The sequence below is a fragment of the Armigeres subalbatus genome, chromosome 2, assembly GCF_024139115.2.
Source record: "Armigeres subalbatus isolate Guangzhou_Male chromosome 2, GZ_Asu_2, whole genome shotgun sequence".
Classification (NCBI taxonomy): domain Eukaryota; kingdom Metazoa; phylum Arthropoda; class Insecta; order Diptera; family Culicidae; genus Armigeres; species Armigeres subalbatus.
The window spans coordinates 356,779,988-356,801,258 of NC_085140.1; the positions used below are offsets into that span (position 1 = coordinate 356,779,988).

At 36.7% G+C, this 21,271-nt stretch overlaps 1 protein-coding gene across 4 annotated transcripts in view; it reads right to left on the bottom strand.

The window, feature by feature from the left end:
* The window catches only part of LOC134212956 (quinone oxidoreductase), a 115,873-nt gene that overhangs the window by 27,706 nt on the left and 66,896 nt on the right, over positions 1–21,271 (bottom strand). The window contains exon 1 of one of the 4 annotated variants that reach the window (XM_062691348.1): positions 19,752–20,449. The exons of the other annotated variants lie outside the window; for them this stretch is intronic. Coding sequence (XP_062547332.1) covers positions 19,752–19,792 — 41 coding nt within the window. The 5' untranslated portion in view covers positions 19,793–20,449. Of the gene's footprint in view, positions 1–19,751; positions 20,450–21,271 lie in introns of those variants that run through there. 4 annotated transcript variants of the gene reach the window in all.

A 21,271-nucleotide genomic window follows, 5' to 3' on the forward strand; every position in this document is an offset into this window, starting at 1 on the left:
ATTCTATGATATCTCATTCTGGAATTGATTAAGATCATTGTCATGACCTAAACTTCCACCTTCAAATGTTTTTGATTCCGTATATCATGGAAATCTAAAATTTTCTCACATTTACTATATCCTGCAGATCCAGATGATTCAAATGATTCAAAATTGTATCGATTTTCTGTCACAATCGTACCGGTGCGGCACGTTTTCCGTAGGGCAATTTGTTGTTTGCTTGGACGTGCGGCTGGTTTAAAAAGTTAATAGTTAGCAATAAACGTAAATGTATGCGTTCGAGTTTGATGGCATAAAATTAGTTTACATTTAATAGTTAAAGACTTATACATTGTTCTCATGGTCTGCAAAGATTTATAAGTGTTGATTTTAAGCATTATATTCATTTTTTGTCATTTTTTTTTTCATTTAACAGTTATATTTTTTCAAGTGAAATCATTTGTGTTTGTAACTTTTGCTTCTCTTACATAAATCAACATCACCATCTCCATTTCACTGTTTCCGAATCGTTTGGCCACTGTAACCTAATGCCTACATGCAGATAGCGTAATGTTGTTGCTAGAGTAAGGGCATCCCACGGCTTTTATTGTTAAGGTTCAACTCCCATCAGCGCACCATAGAATTTTTCTACTCGTTCTCACAAAAAGTGAGTGAGAAAGTGATTAAACGAAAAAGGTTTTCGTTTAGTAGTCAAAATTTTCGTTTATCTTCCAAGGCCGAGAAAAAGTGATGGATAAAAAATGCTCCTCGCCATAACCAAAAAAAATGCTCGCTTAATATTTCCAACAGACCTCAGTAAAAATTTGAAAAAAGTTCTCTACGGCAAACAACAGCTGTTTGGAAAGTTTTACAGATTCGAAAAATCTTCATGAATTTGGTTGGAAATTTGCCTGGAGACTTTATTCAAGATGTTGATTAAAATGGAAGGGTGGCACTTTGAATCAGTAATACTTTTCAAAATGGTGAACGATCCAATCAATATAAAATCTGTTGATTGCAGTTGAAAAATCGGCTGAACAGGTAAAAAACTGATCTGTTACTTATGTCTATTTGTAAAATTAAGCCAATGCCTGAGCTTATTATTATTTTTGGTCTTTATTGAAGAGGTTTTCAGCCCTAGGCTGGCTCTCCTCTGGAGCCCGAGCTGATCATCACCAACATCTCAATGATTTGAGCCTAAAGCTGCGAGACAAGGATCAATACGTAGGCTGACCAGATCATTTCGGTGAAAAAACGGGACAAACGCACTTCCAAAACGGGACCTGTCAAAGAACTTGTGACAACATTCAAGAGCTTGATCTAAATGACGCCAACAGTAGGCTAACGCCTCGGGAATCTCGTCAATTGATTTTGTTCCCATGTGCTTCCAAAAAGGCGGGACTCAAATGCAAATTCGTCGTAAAAAGTAAAAAAAAAATCCTAGCTAAGGATTGTGTTTTAAATAGGGCCGAAGTTCAAATGTTTTACAACGGAATCCCATAAATCCCGTCCACACATATGGAAGCGAAATTTGCAGACAAACTCCTGATCTCTAAACTAGCCTGATCTGTACGTGAGGACCAAAATCCACACAAATTTTCCCTCAGATTAAAACTGCATTAAACTCGATTTCAGCTGATTTATAAATTATTTTTTATTCTCGTTGTTTTTTACAGTAGATGATTTCAAAAAATTCAGAATTATTCAGAAAGACTTCGAATTTTTCTTAATGTTTCGAAAAGTCAAAAATATGAGGTAAAACTAATTTAAAAAAATAGAATTACCTGCTCACAAGGGAAAAAATCGCAAATGAACTTAATCTGGAAATTAGAATGTCTGTCCCTGCGCTTCATTTTATTGACGTTGATGCGTGACCTGATTCTCAGGATATATTTGTCTACCAAGTTACCGGTTCCGTTCAATCAGCTGATGAAATTTGCCAAATTTTAATGCCTTCGGAATAAGCAGAATAAAGTCATTGAAATGAAACTTTATGAAAAAATCTCCCGTTGTCACCTGTTGTCATTAACTGCTAAAAACCTTAAGAAAAGTCGATCCACACAAAATACATCACGGCATCGTAAGCATTATTTTGAAAACATAACATCTTACACTTTTTAATGAGTTTCGTCCACTATCTTTGTATTTGACGTTAGACTTCTGGCTAAAATATTGAATTTGTTTTAAAATATTGAATAATATTTTGGAGCTCTTTGGAAGAATCAGTGGAAAAACGGGACAAATTGAGGATTTTCTAGATTACGACGGGACAGCACAATAAAGTCTAAAAAACGGGATTGTCCCGTTAAATACGGTACGTATGGTCAGCCTAATTGTCAATACGTCGTACGTCGTTCATTATCCAACATTAAAGCATCGCTAAAATTTCAACTAAGTGAGAATAAAGCTTCTTGTATTTCATTTCTAAGGTATTTTCAAAAAAATCTACCTACAACTTTTTTTTATCTTTTCCAAAGAGAACCTAAATTCTAATCCAATATCAGCCCTTAGTGAAAAGTCACTCACGAGTTGTGTCTTTCAATTATTTTAAAAACTATTATTTGTGAATACAATGCAATAAATGAATATTCTTCATGTTCTAATTTCAATGGCTCAAATGCGGAATTAACTTAGCTTAAAAAACTATGGGATTCCACCATTCAAGTGGTTATTCAAATATTGTCTTTTTAATCATATTTCCAAGGATATTATTATCGAACCATTCTACAACATATGAGATAAGCACGGCAAGACCATGTTGGAGGTGGCTGAGTTGTATTGCCGGTTCGGTCTAGGAAATTTTTCAAGTTGTTTTTCAGTATAAAGTTACAATCAAGTGGTGGAGAAAATATTTTAAGATATTTTAGTGGAATGTATTCAACCGTCTAAGACGAGTTAAGTCCTCTCCATTTAATTTCACCAATTATTTCGATATCTTTGCAGATACGTATTTCGATCACAACTGTGTGGTCGTCTTCAATGTCTCGTACTTGACTCGACTCGAGTCAAGTCAAATACGAGACACTGAAGACGACCACACAGTTGTGGTCGAAATACGTATCTGCAAATATATCAAAATAATTGCTGGAATTAAATGGAGAGGACTTAGCTCGTCTTAGACGGTTCATGTGGTGGAATTAAATGGGATAATATACTAACTTGTCTTATGACAAGTGAAGACATACCACTAAAAAGCTCATAATTATTTCCTTATCAATAAAAGCGTTGATTAATTCGTGAACTAACAAGTTCACGGTGTATTTTGATTCACGGATCCGGGAACATCAGTCACATTTTCTTGAACGTTCCCGAATCCATCACCACGGTGTCGTTTTGCTGGTTCACGAATTCGGGAACACTTTTTCTGCGTGTGAAAGCTCGCGTTCTGAATGTTTTTGTCAATGCATTTCAAAAAGGTTGAGCAAGTTTTGAATGATGAGTGCATAATAAAATATTCTACAACAAACAATCCAGAAGCTTCAATGTCATAGGGCTTACTATGGGCCTACGAAGACAATTCAATGACTGTAACATCATTACATGGCACGTTTTAACTCTCATTTTCAATTTCCATTTCAGTCATCTCTGGTTTTCAGAAAATCGGATTGAAATTAACGCAATTACAATATATCTAATTTAACCGAAAATTTGCCTACTTAGCAACTTGTCATTCCCCTGGAACTGTAAGTCTATCATAGAAAACATACAATGCTAATCTAGTGATGGACAGATTGTACATATGATTTTTGTTAGTCCGACGATGGGAACGGGTGCCGCTGGTTGCGTGATTACGCGATACCGAACTGTTTACTCCATCGCACATCGTAGATGCAGGAGTTTATCTTATCTGATAGGTCGCCTCCAAGGGAGACAAACAATGTACCAATCAATAGGTAAACTACCTCCGGTAATCAGTCAGGCAGCTGATGGACATTTGCTAATTTCGTTCGAGTGTATTTTCCAACTTTTTCAGAGTCATTCGGAGTAATGAATTTCATCGCTCAAACTTTTTTCGACGGTATGATAATCCCGTCAAGTTTAGATATGATACGAGTATTATAATACAAGGACAAATTCTCAAATCGATTGATGTTAACAAAGATTAAAACGGTAATCTGATAGTACACCTTTAAAAATTAACATCAACCATCATTAGAGTAGTTGGCTTATGTTGCCTGTTGATGATATTAGTTTGCGTAGGTGAGCTTTCAACACCGTTCTTTACAAAATCAGATAATTCCGTTTTGAAAATTTGGTTTTAAATTATAGTTTTCTGCATCCCAAACATTAAGAAATCTCAAATGTTTTCTTTATTTTCTTTCGATATTTTCGGTTACAATCACTAAACCAATTTATGTATCATTTCTAGACCAACATTTGAAAAGGGCGTAACAGCCAAAATTTATTCCTTCTGATTCTTTGTCCACATATATAGCTATATATGTAGATTTCGCCTTCAAGATTCTCTACCGTTTACTACGTTTAGAAATTGACAAGGCTGCTAGATTTCCAAAATGGATGATAAGCATGTCTCACAATAAGTATTGTGAGGATGTCGTTGCTTGTTTGGACTTTAAATATTTTAATTGCATTAACATTTAGCTTATGTGTGGATGAATGTGTGAACAAAAGTTGACACGTGCTAAGCGCAATAAGACTAACGTCACATCTGCCGGTAAGTGAACGTGCCCCGGCACCTATAAAGTTACCGCATGGTAACTGTGTCTCTGAGTATCGAGTCCTCGGATATCACTTCTGGGCGCAATCCGTAATCCGCTATTCACTAGGTATGCCCAGAAGGTTATCAAGTAGTGCGTTCTACTAAGCCGTCTACGTCGACAACATTTATTTCAAAAGTCACGTATTCACTTCCACCAGATGCTATACGGCTTTCATGTTTACAAACATAAATTTCAAGTGCGCCAAGTGGACGATTTTGTTTTTTGATTAAGTTCCCATCGAAATTTGTTTTCCTATAGGACCGATCAACCGCGCATAGATTTGACTCGGTCACGCTTTGTGCGTATCATATCGCAGTCGAATCTAGGTCAACTAAACGCGGGGCAGCAACAAACAACTCGGAGACATCAACACCAGTTGATGAACGTACACGCGTTCTCTTTGTTATCACGTCCTAATGAAACTATACGCGGGGTGGAATAAAATTCACAGCGAACGAAAAACATTGGGTCGATGCTTAGATTTGACAAAAATAAGAATGAACTCGTTCGATTGAGTGTTCAGCTCAGCTTTCAGAACCATCAGGGGGTGGCTTACTCGCCACGGAAAGTGTGCGTTTCGGTTTTATGTTTATAAATAAATTCGAAGCAAGCGGTGAGTTTGTTATTTTTCTGTTCGACTCGGAGGAAGTGAAAATAAGATGTGTTGACCTCGTTCAAGGAAAGTGTGCACATAATTTGAATGTTTTTAGAAGACTTTTGTTGATTAAGTCGAGAAAATGTAACTAGTGGTGACTAAAGTCCACATACTTTGATGCTCTCATGTTTTTGCAAAATTTCAACATTGCGTATAGTTTCTATGCCAAGCTATACTGTTTTGTATTCATATCGTCGTTAAGTTTAGAAAATAATCAACCCGAAAATTACCTCCACGAGTCGATATTGAACCATCGACTCATGGAAATATCGAATTTTTGAGAAGTTGTTTGAAGGGACCATTAAGTAACCCAGAAAATATTTTTTAATATGGCGTAATTTGCTTCCATGAGTCGATATCGAGTCATAGAACATCGACTCATGGAGGCTCCACTGTAAAAGTATATAGCATGCTTTAGCAAACCAATAATCTTTCCCATAAAAAAAGTCCTAAGCCGGAGCAAGAACCTCTGCAGAAACCACGTGTTTGCCTTTATTAAGAATTCCCAATCAATGTATCTGCTCACCCGAGTACCAAAATCTTCACTTATCCCAAAATGTAACTTATGGATTGCAGCTTTGACAAATGAGTGTAGTTCGTACTAAATGATAGACTTCATTGTTGTTTATGCAATGTAGATCATGAGCCTGCGACACTCATATTATTTGCAATAATTCTGATTTATCAAATGGTCATTTGTCATTTGTACATCGATCGACTGTTACTGTGTAGACAAGATAAGGTGCCTTCAGAGGACATCGACTATGAAGTCTCTTTTCAGCCGTTGTCGATGAGACGCTTTCGTATTGAACTTCGCAATTGAATCTACAAACAAACTGGATGTAAATATTTATTATTTCCATAAGTAGGTGTAGTTATTTTTGGACTTATTGATATTCAAAATTAGATGGTGACTCAATCATGTTAATGATTTGAACTGACACAACAAAACTAGTACAAGTTGTGCCGTTCTGACTCATATTCCGAAAACTCGCTTTAAAATGGTCATTTTAGCATTTAACATTTTAAATCGTTTGTAATCTTGATACTCCGTATATAAAACCGATCGAAACAGTTCGAGGGCTTAAAACGCCGGTGTTCGGAATTTGATTCAAAGCGGTACCATGAAGCACATTTAAATTAACTAGAAGATGAAGCTCATTAATTTTGCATCGCATCAAAAATACAGAACGGGTTTATCAATGTGACCGGTATAAATCGCCACTCCACAATGAATCGTAAGATCCGAGATCACAACAAACACCAGTGGAGACCGGGAAGTTATTGTATGCGGAAATGTAATTCAAGCACACATTATCTCAAGTAGCAGGGAGACAAGCAATAAGCGACCTATAATTGTTTACTCAACAACAACGCAAATTTGAAACCGATTGATAGAATAAGCATTGCTGCTAATTGTTTATTTTTGATGACATATTTTTAAGCAGCTAAATGATTTTTTTCTACTCCTACTTCGAAAAATTAATTGATTTCGCCGTGCAGTGTTGTCTTTTCGATCACATTCCCCAACTGATCTATCGATCACGTCTGACTGGATTTTGAGCGCCCGGTGACGCTGCTAGTTGCTCACATCTTGAACGAAAGCGGGCGTTTGTTGGCGCCTGATAATTCTTCGTTTGGAATCAAACAATGCCAACGCCATCGAAACAAAACACGATGCGTAATAAGTCTGTCTTTCAACCGAGTGCGATCCACAGAGCCGAGCCAGAAAAAGAGTGAAGCACATTCCAACATCATCGCCAGAAAACAGCCTGAACGAATGCACCAATATAGGTTGGAAGACGCAAATTGAATTAAGATTAATTGAATTTGACAAATTAGGCAATCAAAAATATTGGTGTTGATGAATATTGATGTGTTGACTGATGAACCTGATCATTGCCTAACCGGTTTTCAGTACGTGTGGAGAAAACGAAGTCAAACCGACACGAATTTGGAAAACAAAACTGAGTCTGGTTGCAGTTGAAATGATTGTGATATCATATCCCAGTGAACTTTCATTCATTCCCATGCTTATTTGCAATATCGACGAATCTTTGGGTATTTTTTCTTGAATTAATGTTTCAAAGACCTATATGAAAAACTCTACATAAGCAACTCGATTAACGCTGGTGAATCCCAGATTAATTTCGTGAACACTAATAAAAAACTTGTTTAGTAGTTTTTTCATCATGTATCTATGTGTTTACCTTCGTCCAACAGAAATATTTCATGATAACTCATCGCACACTTCACATGCACGTGTCCTTCAAAATTGAATTCATGCAGTATACAGAACAATGCTTCTGAGATAAGATGGGACTGGGGAATAACATTGATTGTCCTGTCATGGCTGCTGCTATACTACCACAAATCACACTAAAATCCCAGGCAAATTTGATGTTTCCTCTAGAAATAAATTTAATATTATCTGCTGTTAGTGAAAAAACAGGTAGAATAACACAGTTCTAAAAGAAATGGAAATCAATACCTCTTTGTGTTGCCCCTTTACTATATTTATTCGTCAAAATGACTCACAGGCGAGCATCAACTGTAGTAGCATCAAGCATTGAACAACAAGTTCCATTTAATAAAATCCTGTACTGATGAAGGTCGTGCTCATCATGCGACAATCGGGAGGATGTTTTGTTTTCAAATAACCAAATGAGATTATTGTGGGCAGGGATGTTAGTCACACAGAAATGTATGTACATGCATATTTTGTACGGAAACTAGATCTCGAATGTGAGTGATGAGCTTTAACGTAATTTTTCAAAAAAAATCTTGCTTACAAGTGTGTAGGGGAAACTGGACATACGTGATCCCCGGGGACACATGATCCTCCCCGATTGTCTTGAAAACTAAAAACATTTTCATATAACTGATATACATATGTAAACTGTTAGACGTAATAGATAGATGATTGCATCTGAGTAACATTTGATATTAATTACTTTATGTGCGTGAGATTTAGAGAGGTTTTATTATTTTAGCAGATTCAATTTTTTTTTCTTCATTACAGAAAAGTTTAATAACTTTGAATATTTCCAACCGAAACGTGTCTAATTTTGACTGGGCATAGTTTTATTATTGTAGAATTGGATCGACACGTTGAATTTCCAGAAAATTATAATTGATTGACTACATTTAATTTACCATTATTTGTTTTACTTGGAATGGAAAATTAAACAAAGGTAAATACTCAATATAGACACAAACTGTTGATCCCCGACAGTTTGGACACACAGTAGTGTCCCACTGCATTTTAGTGTATTTATTTATTTAATATCCAACTGACAATGGTTGCCTCAATAAATATGACTTATTATATTCTAAATATAGTTGGTAACGTCCGGCGGTACGGAAAACTTCTAGCCTAGTCGTTATCGAAACAATTCAGCAGAATTTGTTGTAGTCAAAGTATGAAAAGTATTGATTTAGTTGATGGCAGATTGCACGTACGGGCTCGTTCAAAGCATAATTGCTGCTCCTCGGCTCCAGAAAAAGAAAGTTACAATGACGAAGCGGTCTTTCTGGTGCGTACATTTGAAATTGGGCCACCAATGCCGGACAATCGATGTCACCTGTGAGCAAGTTTCCTGCAAACGTTGCTTGGGCAAATCTTCTTTTCACGTCAAGTGGTTCGATTCTCAAAAGACGACAGAGCTCCTCGTATGATGGCAAATTCCATTGGTCACGCCAACCAATTTTTTGAACGGTTTCTATTCGAGCAATCCAATTGGCTTGAAAAAGACACCACACGACATAATTCGATTCTAATAAAGATCTCACAATGGAGCAATAGAGAGACCTGAAGCACATCGGATCCCTGAATTCATCAGCGATTTTTAACATAAAGCCAAGTTGACGATTAGATCTGGTCGCGATATCGTTAAAGTGGACACGAAATGTGAGGGTAACACCAGATTAACACCAAGGTACTTAACTTACTGAACCCGAAAAAGAGTCTGTCCGTTGAGGACGTAGTCGAATGTGAATGGCTGATTTTTTCGATGAAACGAAATAATGTTGCATTTTTCGAAGCTTAGTTCTTGGTTCTTAGTTCTTAGTTTTCTTGAGCACCACTCAGCAAAGATGTTTAACATGTTTTGTAAATAATAGCACTGCGAGTAACATTTTATTATTTTGACTATTTTTGTGTCGTCTGCGAATAAGAAGCGACATCCAGGAAGCAACAACAGGGAGGCGTCATTTATGAAAATAGAAAATAGAGGTGGCCCGTGATTGCTGCCTTGCGGGACTCCAGAATTGTTGGAAAACAGTTGGGATTCCGAACAACCTATTTTTACGCTGACTTAACGGTTTCGCAAGTAGGATCTAAACCAGTCTACGCTCCTTAAGGATGCTCCAGCATCAACCTGCAAACCTAAGTCCATGCTCCGCAACCAGGAGGAAGCAAACTGTATCAAATTCGTGGATACAGAACGTTCGAGTAGAATCCGTGCTGATCTTTGTCGATGTAGTTTTTGCAACACTTTCAGTAAGTGCTTGAAGATAAATCGCCTTTAAGTACTTTGAACACGCACTACAGATAAAATATGATCTATGCATGCAGGGCAGTACCACACAGATGTATGAAGTTACCAGCCTGGAATGGTCACGGTCTTGGTATTGATGGTAGTCTGACGATCTCGATGCATCATAGATTTTTACTACTGGCCGTGACATTTGAGATGCGGCCAATTTTTTATTTAAAGACAGCATAATTAGATTTTAAAACATTTAAAATATATTTATTTATCGATTGACCAGTTCTAGTACCATAAATATATCAGTCGCAGAGAGAGATTATCTTGGAAACATGATGTTTTCCATAATTTTACCACTGTCACTGTCCACTGGAGTGGATTTTTTTAGCAGATGAATCAAGACCAGCATGCAAATTTTGTTTATAAAGCAAACATTCTATTTGTCGCCGTTACTCTATTCGATAACCGAAATACTTGCAAAAGAAACTTTTTGGGAACTTTTTCATGAAAACTTCTTCAACAATTTGGATATTCTCAAATATTTGAGTAGTCTTGCAAGTTTCAAACATATTTAATGGTGGATATATTTGGAATGCTTGAGCGGATAATCGGATAATAGAGCTACGTGGGAAAATGATTAGGACTCCTGCATGACCAATGAGGAACCTGGCAGAATAAATTAAAAACATTCGATTTAGACTGCAATCAAGAAAACTCGTGGTTAATGGGCCTTGGTGGTCATATGGCTACTGCTTCTTCTTCATACCCAGGAGGTCGTGAGTTTAATCCCAGACTCGTTCCATTCTCCTACTTTGCATCTTTCCCTATATTACTTCTCATGTTCTAGCAATCGCATGAACTCAGAGGTATGCTTGGCTTGAAATGCCGAGTGGCTGCATCATCATTTCCTCCCCATCCCCGATGATTATGAGGACGTGGCAGGCACCGTAATAGACCATTTAAATGTTTAGAGCTCTCGGACTGTGCACATTAAGGTTGGAAAGCAACTCACATGCTCCATTGGTACCCTGTGCAATTACGAATGTTCTGATCAATCATGAAGTAGCAACTACGAAATGTACGGTCATCAAGCTTAATCTTAAATCAAGAAAACCCGTGGTTAAATTTCAGATAATTTTCAGAGACTAGCTGACCGAAAGATAGATTTTTTTTCAAGTTCCACAAAAAAAAAATCAAAACTAAAGATCACTGACCGATTCCCTAGAAGTTCCTCCAAATCTCGTTCTTATGTCAGCAATTCTAGGTTTCGCTACTAAAATCGATAAATAAACACTCATGGAATGCTTCCCAATCTTGTCTCCAAATCTGAATACTGGTTTTTCAACTATTAAAACAATTATTTCTTGATAGGAAATGAAAAATGAAATGAAAAAGAATAGTGTGGCTCAATACACCCAGCGGATGACAGATTTTTATACAGTTTTGTATTGAAACCTTGCAAAATGTGTATGAAATTTTTGTATTAGGATTATAGCATTGAGTAAATCGCTCAAATTCGTAGGTGGTACAAGCCAAGACTTTTGTATGAAAGTAGCATCACTTTCATCCATTGTCCCTGATATTGATTTTGAACTAATAACTATCTCTTAGATGGAAGCAATGCACTCTCCAATAGTTGAGCTATATCCTGGCCACGTCCGAATGCTGAGGAGGGGGAAGGATGATTAGTTAGACACCTACTTAAGAAAGATGCAGGGTGCTCTACGACCTATCATAGGTGCCACGGAAGGTTTTATGATTGTGTGGGAGCTTATAACAGTAGGAATCGTATTGGTGGAACGTGAAACACGGAAAGAACTATGATAGAAATACAAAGTAGGAAAGGGACGAGCCTGGAATGGATCCCACGAACTCCTTCTTATAAAGCAGAAGCGGTAGCCACTAGACCACCGAGTTCGTCTAAAATGTGTATGAATATGAAATTTTTGCATATTTCAAATTAGAAAGATTTTAATACAATAATTGTATTCAATATCTTCCTATTTTGTAGGGGATGTGGTTCGCTTGTGGGCATCCTCACGTATCTATGGACAGAAATCAGATACTGTTATTATGATATCTGTCATTCATTTGCTATCGAAACACGATGTTTTGTGCAGAATACCGAACTAAATAGACACCTCTACTTTGAACTATAAACAAATAATTTTTTTCTACATACAAATCAACACAAAAATTTTGTTTGACCTTTTTCAAAGTGTCATAAAATTGTGTGATTGAATTGAAAAGATGAGTTCTAGACCAACATTTGAAAAGGGCTTAACAGCCAAAATTTGACCCTTTTGATTCTTCGTCTACATATATAGCTATATATGTGGACAAAGAATCAGAAGGAATAAATGTTGGCTGTTACGTCCTTTTCAAATGTTGGTTTAGAGTTCTAATACGTATTCGAAAGGAAAATTTAGTCTATTCGTCTATTTATAACGATTGCCATCAACATTTCAGATCGAAATTTTTTTCTCATCACTTTCCTGAAACGCTGCTAAATTCTGCTAAATTCTAAATTCTGCTGCTGTGGGCACCTTTATTGGTTCGGTTATGAGCACCCTCTTTTTATTGACAAATCATTCAATATCACTTAGTCTATCAACAAACTTATTTTTATGCTGTTTTTAGGCGTTTTCTTCGAATTATTTTATTGCAATAATAAGTATACGTAAAGGCTATATGTTCGCTCCAAAAACGAAATTTTTATAGGAGTCCTGGAGACCCATAGTGTTATATACCAATCGACTCAGCTCGACGAATTGAGGTGATGTCTGTGTGTGCGTGTATGTGTGTGTGTATGTGTGTGCGCAAAATAATCTCACTCATTTTTCAGGCACTTATCCTTAATCGATTTACTCGCAACAAGTTGCATTCGACGCGGAATGTCCCATTGTTTCGTATTGAATTGAATTGGCCCAATCGGACTATGGGCTTCGGAGTTATGGCCAAAATATTCTCACTCACTTTTTAGGTACTTACTCTTAGCTGATTTACTCGCAACAAGTTTCATTCGACGCAGAATCTTTCCATTGTTTCGTATTGAAAATTGGACAGGACGGACTATGAATTTCGAAGTTATGGCTAAAATTCATTTTTTTTCATAAGAAACATATACAAAATTCTCACTCATTTTGCAGGCACTTATCTTTAACGGATTTGCTCGCAACAAGTTTCATACAACGCAAAATCTTGTCCCATTGTTTCGTATTGAAATTTGGCGTAATCGGACTATGGGATTCGGAGTTATGGCCAAAATACATTTTATTTACAAAAAAATCTAACTCACAAATTGCATTCGACGCAGCATCCTGTCTCATTATTTCCTATTGAAAATTGGCTGGATCGGACTATGGGCTCAGAAGTTATGGCCAAAATACTTTTTTTTCATACCAAAAGTGCGTAGAAACTACTCACACGAAAAAAACGAGAAAGGCACCATCATCGCTAGGTGGATTAATCTGGGTTTTTTTTAAATTTATTTGCTTTTTAGGCGCATCTAACCATTGTATATGCGCTTTTTGGAACTAATTGTAGATCGATTTACACGCAACAAGTTGCATTCGACGGGGAATTCAGTCTTATTGTTTGCTATTTAAAATTGGATCTTTTAGACATTGCCTTCCGAAGTTGTTGACAAATTATCCTTTATTTTCATATGGACTCGTCATTAAGAAGAAAAACGCGAAATAAAAAAAAAATGGCTAGGATGTATATAAATGAACGCAATATATGCAAATTGATGGAAAAAGTTAAATCCAAGTTCCTAAAAAATGTCCAAAAATTCGAAATTTGCGAAATTGACAACAAAAAGATTCAAATCGATGAAATCAAACCAATTTCTTCTCTAGCAGTAAGGTTGTACAAAGGTTCAAATGGGTGCCCACAACCGAATTTCCTCATCTATTATTGTAATACAGTATCTATATAAAAAGCTTAAAGTTTTTGTATTTAAATCTTGCAAAATCGTATGTACCTAGATTTTATGCAAAAATTATTAGATTTGTTTTTGATTATAGCATAGACCTGAAACCTGTCCTCTTCCTAATCCTAGCATACGATGTTCCCATTGGTTAAAATAGGACCAAGCCATTAGTGAAGATTCGAGCCATTATAAAGCCCATCGCTGCAGTAAGAATCCAGAGTTCCAGGGGAACTGTACCGGTTTCGGCCATGTTCCTAATTTGACCAATTTTGCGAATAACTCCGAAAATAAAGCGATTCGCAAGGGTTTTATTAGTTCCAACAAAAGATGTATCCCTCACGGTTCAACGCTGCTTTCAACTGATCAATTATTTTGGAAAAATATGTATTTTCCCAGAGATGCATCTGAACACGAGAACGTGTGTTCGTGTTCAAAAAGTTCTGAACTCTGCACACTGTTCATGAGCACTGACCTAACTTAGCAATGTGTATCCTAGGAAAACAAATTCAAGCGACGGCATGCTACACATTTTTCGGCTAGTAATGGAACACGTGGGCATCTAACGGATAGAAATCAAGCAGTCTGGTATGTAAATAATTGCATAGTTCCAAATCTAAGGAATCTTAGTTACCATGATCGTTTGGGTACCAACCCAGTGCACACTGAACTGTGTTCAGAGTTCAAAACTTAGAACACCAAGGCACGCTTTTGGCTCATGTTCTGTTCAGGATGCATCTCTGTTTTCCAGGGTTGGCCAAATTAGGCACTAAGTTGGCCAAAACCGAATGAATCATTGCGTCCAATGCATTAAACTATTGTAGTATACCCGTGTCCTTTTTTAATGCATGACTTCCTACTCCATTACTACAGAGAGAGAGTCGGGTTGCACAACATCCTGCAAACGACAGTCCGTTGCCCTCGAGACCGATTGGCGCTTTGATGTTGCATGAAGAAGAAGAAGAAGAAGAAGAAGAAGAAGAAGAAGAAGAAGAAGAAGAAGAAGAAGAAGAAGAAGAAGAATAAAAAGACGAAGAAGAAGAAGCCGGAAAGTGATATTTAAAAATAATCGCACGGGAAACCGTACGGAGAAGTTTTTGAAGCTCTTCTAAAAAGTTCTAGAACTAATTAAATTAATAACGCAGTACTGGGTTGGACTTTTCTTATATTGTGTATCAAATGTGATATCACAAAATAAAATTTGAAATCGAAAAATTGTGAAAAAAAATATTATGCAGTGGAAGCAAAGCCAACCCCGTTCTGTTTTCTCGTGCGAGTATTTTTAATTATCATCTTCCTGCTTCTACTTCTTCATGCAACATCTAAGCGCCAATAGGATTGCTACGTAGAGCAATAGATGTGGTACCACATCAGAAGCAGCCGGTATGGTGAGCGTGGATCATAAAATATCGAATTGGCCTCGCCCGTCAACATATTTTTTTACTGGAGAATAACACTTTTGCAACGAAAGAGGTGTTGAAATCTTTCAAAGTTTGAACTGATATTCGTCAGATTTTAGGTCAATCTCAGGATTATTTTTCAGGCCGTCTAAAACTGTATCACTTGTTTTTTTTGTTTTCTTCTTTTGAAATTGGATGTGTAATAAAACATGGGTTCTGCGGGAAAACTCAGTTAAGTCAAATAATGGACTGACTATATATTTTTTTAGTCGTGATGTGGTGAAAAAGTTATGCGTAAACCAACATACAAATTGTATTCCAGTTCCAGGAAAGTTCATGACAATCCTTTGAGAGACTTATTTTTAGCGAGTATTCTATGTAATGCTATTATACTATGGACATTGGACATCCATTAAGACTTTTTCCCCCAAAATCTGAGCTAGACAACCAAGATTGCAGTATCATTTGAAAAGGGAAAATGAATCAGATAAAAATTCATTAGAAAATGCAGGGCTGTTACAAAATAGTCGAATTTCAATCCGCGAAATCCGCGACTAGCAAATTGAAATCCGCGCCTGTAAAAACAAATCCGCGACAAACAAAAGTATGGTTTCTTATTTCAAAACACGTTCTTTAACTAAAAAAATACAATATTTTTGCTTCTAATCTATTGGCATTTTCGTCGATAGAAAACAAAATGAAAGAACATTCGCTAATTTATGTAATATCTAAAACTGCATAGTTAACGCTTAAACCATATCATGAGCCACAGAAAATATATGTGCAGCGTTGAACTAGGCCCGAAAGAAATTCAATTTTTAATGTTTCCGGAAAAAAAACCCATTTAATTCGATGTTGTATCATTACATTTCTTTATAAGAAGGTTGTGCAGATGGCAGTCATAGGTAAATACCAGGACCAAATATTTGAATTATACTTTTTAGTACCCTATAAAGTATTCTTCTAATCTCTACTATCGTTTTACAAGGGCTTGGACGCATCAATAATCCGTCAGGCTATTTATTGATCGTTCATTGCATTGTGCACTTCTACTTCCATCAATCCGCTAGTTAGAAATAATAAGACCAATTTTTTCACTTTTGCCATCTAGTAGTGAGCATTACAACGCCTATGTGCTATCCATCGTAGGATTCGTTTGGAGTCTCAAGGCTCAAGTTTAGTCAGATAGCTTGTTGCAATTAAGTAATTATGAACGAAGCGCAGGTAATGGAACAAAGTCTAGTCTACCAAAAAGTTATTTAAATGCATGATAAAACAAATGACGAATACTGAATGATTTGAACGAGATGCCTGCAATAGTGGGAGTCATTGAGTATGACGTCTGGACGTCGTTCAACCGACGATATTCGGATTTCTGAATATCGGCCCAACCATTGAAAGACGATCTGATCCTTTCTCACAAAAAGAAAGGTGGAACAATCCAAGGATTTTCTATTATTTTTGTGTTTTTTCCTCTACCAAATTTTATCCTCATAATCATTTTAATGTAGTAATTTTATTTTAAAATAATTGGCGAAGCCCTTTGGTTGACTAGCAAGGCGGCCGCCTTCCTCTTAATTTGAATTGCTAAATCATCCTAATTCCTTTCCTCATTGTTGTTGAACCTAATATTATAAATTTAAAAACACTTAATAAAGAAAGCTTCGATCAGCTATCAGTTCCGTCCCGGCAGTTGCAGGTGTGAATATTACTGGAATCGTACACTTATTACGTAAGCATTTTTTCTGGGTTTTCAACCCCCCTCCCCCCATGTAAGATTTCTTTTATACAAATGATTTTTTATTTATATGGCGCGTAAGAAAACGGCTGACCCCCCTCCCTCCATATGTGCTTACGTAATATGTGTACGGCCCCACTGCGTTTGATCCGACTTTATTGTCCACCCTCTATGCAGCGCAAGTAATCATAGTTGTAATTCCGCAATGTACGGCACAAAATTTCTAAGCAATAAAATAAATAGTTCTCGGCATTTCGGTAATCCAGAAATGCAATATGATCAATCTTTAAATTTGACAGACTTTCTATGTGTCCACTTAAACCAACATCCATACGACTATTGAAAGGTTATTCGAATACCATGATCCATAGATCCAATCTTGACGGATTGCTTATTTTGCAAACGCCCACACAATTGACACGTTGAATTAATCCTAAAATTAAATTGAGGGAAATCGCGATTTTTGCGAGAGTGTAGTTATAAAGCCGCGATTTTCGCGACAATGTTTGACGGAACCGCGATTTTCACAACTGGAACGGTAAATCCGCGACAACTATGAAATTCATGAAAACGCGAAAAATCGCGAAATCCGCGACTCTTGTAACAGCCCTGAAAATGTATTTGTGATAAAAATAATGAAAAATGATCACTGCTTCTGAAGTAGTAGAAGAATAGAGAACCTAAAAATAGTTATGAAAAGGTGAATACTAATAATAATTTACATGAGCATTATATTTAAGAAATTTCAACAAGATTTTTCGAAGCCTATTCTAAATAAATATAAATCACACTGTATTAATTATTTTTGATAGAACTGACATAGTACCTATCGAAATTACTTGAACTACCAAGGGTATTTCAAATTTTCTACATGATAGAGGTGAGCCAGCCAAGGGCTGCAAACCTCTCAAATAAAGACATAAAAAAAATCTACATATGATAGATACGACTAATTATGGAAGCATTCCTTGATAAAATCTATAGAACTACTGGAGGTACTTCTTGAAAGATGCTTATGAATGGTTAATCAAAAGTCTACAAGAATTCTTTTAGTCACTTCAGAAAAAACGTGATTATCGAGCTTCCCAGTGGAAGTCGCAGTACAACAATGCGGCATCACTTGTGTTTATTAGCACTATCATTTATGACCAATGTTGCCTTTTGAGTGGTTAGTTCACAAACTGAAGCTAGAAGTCCAGCAAATATTCATATGTTCAAAGCTCAAAATGCATGTTATAGGGGAACTGCTCCTGGGATTCATCTCATGGCTCCGATAATCATCCCATCGAAAACAACGCACTGGAAAGCAATTTGATTTGTTTCTTAATTTTGTGAATTTTTTCAGCAGTAAGCACGCATGTTTACAAAAAGATGCAACGAAATTGGAACTGTATTTCTTTGTTTTGCGATAAGATGAATATATGTTCAGTGAGATGGAGATCGGAACAGTTCCCCTATAATATGGACTTTCAGTTTACGCCAGAGAAATGTTTAAACCCAATATAATTTTCTCAGATATCATTTAAATTGGAATGATATCAATCCAGTTCAACCATCACCCACATCGTCGCACCGTCTCGCATCTTATTCTAATTCTCGACAGTTCTTCTGATTGCGTTGTTGTTTACAGCAGCTTCAACTTGTTCTGACGGCGTCAAAGAAGGGGGAATCTTTTTTTTGCGTTTTTGTGTTTTTCTTCCTTTTTTCTCTTGCGTTTCAAAAACGATAATTTCATAATCAATGTACATGGGGGGACAGACGGCTTTGGCAGGTTTTGTTATATTATTGGCAGGGGGGTTTCTGTCGACCAAATTTTATGAAATTTGGCCACAATGTTCTTTGATATGCAAAGAATGTTTAGGCCAAATTTGAGCATAGTCAGACATAAAAACCCCCCTGCCAATAATAGAACAAAACCTGCCAAAGCCGTCATTCCCCCTACAATGAAATTCATAAAACTCAACTAGTGAAGTTTTTTGTTAGGTCTAACTTGTGGTGTTTTACATTCGGCAATGCGCATTACAGCAGAAGTGCTGTACAGTATTGGAAAAATAATAAATTTAGCTGCCTAGTCGAATTAAAACGAATTGAGAATAATACCAACAAGGTAGTGCAGGGATACGAATCGAAGAAATCCACTCAGCGCAAAGAAAAAAAAAAGTTGAAAATGGCAGTATGTCAGGGAATACATTGGCCAGGAATATTCTCGAGAGTGTAGTTTTTTGTTGGAATGACGGATATAAATTCCCTCAGCGCATGGTGGACCTCGCTTGGCTGATCACGCAACAAGCAGCTGATCAACGACCGCTGAGTAGTCATCCATCTTGGGAGTATAGCCGAATGAAAAAAAGTTGTAACATGAGACCGGTTGTCGAGGTTCGCAAGACGGTTTATTTGAAGGACTTTCACTGGTTAGAAAACGGTAATATAAGTTAATAAGCACGCTACACTTTCGCAATCTAGGTCATATATTGAATATCCTGACGCACAGCCTTCTTCGGTACTAAAGATGTTTGCTTCAAACAAATATCGATAATCAAGTAAGCACTGATCAGAATCAATTAGCAACTGTAAAAGCAAAACCCTATGTTATTCCATTCATTTGTACTCGGCACGGCAGAGCAACCATGTGCTCGGCAGTTTTGTTTATCTATTCCGACCGTTCGAACAAAACCGACTCTCCTTGAGCGTATACTGTGAAGGTCATACCGACTTCCTAGTTTCACGACTGTTTATCAATCACTTTTCTCCACCATAAGGTTACTCGAGTGGTTAACTATCTGTAGTCTAGTTTTCAGTTTTTTTTGTGCCATTATACTGCTTCAACTGATATTTACCCAATTTCCGATAACAGCAAATTATCCACTTGAACAGCCATTTTTGTCACTCTTTAACTCTGAGATATCGCCTGTGATGTTTATATTCCACTTATGGTTTCTTCACTGCTGATACAGTTGGACTTCGAAGTTGTCTGCACTCAGTTTAATTAACCCTTCATTCACTTTGAAGAACACCTTAGGGGTTTCCCTTACACAGATCAGACGGGTTTGGTTTCGTAATTTGGATCACCTTTCACTCACTTTCTTGTCGATTTTGTTTGAAACATTCACTGAAAACACAATTACGTATCGGCAACTTCACTTTTGAAATTTTCCATAGGTCCAATCCCTCGAATTTTCCTCTCCCTTATTTGGAGTTAAAGTTTCCCTACTACTCAAACCCTATTAGGTTCCAGACGTAGTAGTGGCACACACGTTTATTGCTTCTCTTTATATTGGAGCTTCGGGCGTTAGGTGAGTGGAAACTGTTTTCTTTCTGCCAATGGTCAACTAGGTATTAAAGTCACTTCTTGGTCTCTTCCGAACAACTTGACTCGTTGCGTTCACTAGACGAAATGCGACCCAGACTGGCCCGGCTGTGTAATTTTCATGCATACAGAAAACGCCTCAGAGCGCGGATGATGACGACGGCGACGGCGATGCTTGGCTCGTAATAATAATCGTGAAATATTTTTATTCGAAGCGCTCCTCTGGTTGCTGCCCTTACGATATCGTCGTGTGTACCTTCCTACTAGTATGAGGTATCAATATTGCATGTGGTGGTGCCAATGTTGGATGATTCGCGACATTGCGAGAGATGGAGAGTATAAACTCTTTAATGACCGCTGGAAAATGCTTCACCGTTTGCGATAAAGTGAGTGAGAAACATATACATGTTGGTTATCACTATATAAATTGGTAGTTTATAAACAAAGATTTTGGTTTTGTCTGATACCATTAGTATGAATTTATTGAAAATAGTACTCATATATAAACCAATATCATCTCTACTGATTTTTTTTCAATTGATATTTTATTGAAATGTCATTTTGTATCAACTATTTTGTACTTTCAATATAAATAATATTTTATTCTAATTATATATCATCCTTGAAGAACAATACATTGCATCTAATTAGTTACTTAATTACCTGTTGGTTCTGAAAATATCAGGGCAATATATTTCTAAGTGTTCAAAAGCCAGAAAGATGAGTTTGTATTTTCCATTAAAAGTGCTAATCCTTAGGTTTAAAAAAGCATTCCACTAAACAAGCCTTCACAAATTTCATCTTCATTCTAATATCTCTTGATCAGTAATCATCTATAGGAATTTATTCTTGGTAAAATTAATTTGATTCAAAATAAAGGATAATTTTTAGAACATTTTCATTCCATTTTTTAAATTTACATTCGCCCATATCGCTGATTCCACCAGAAATTTTCTTGACTCATCACCGAGCTCTGTTGGATTATGCTACCATCATATCAACAAAGAGAACAGTGAGCCGTGAGCAAAACTTCGCAGTGAGCTGAGCGAA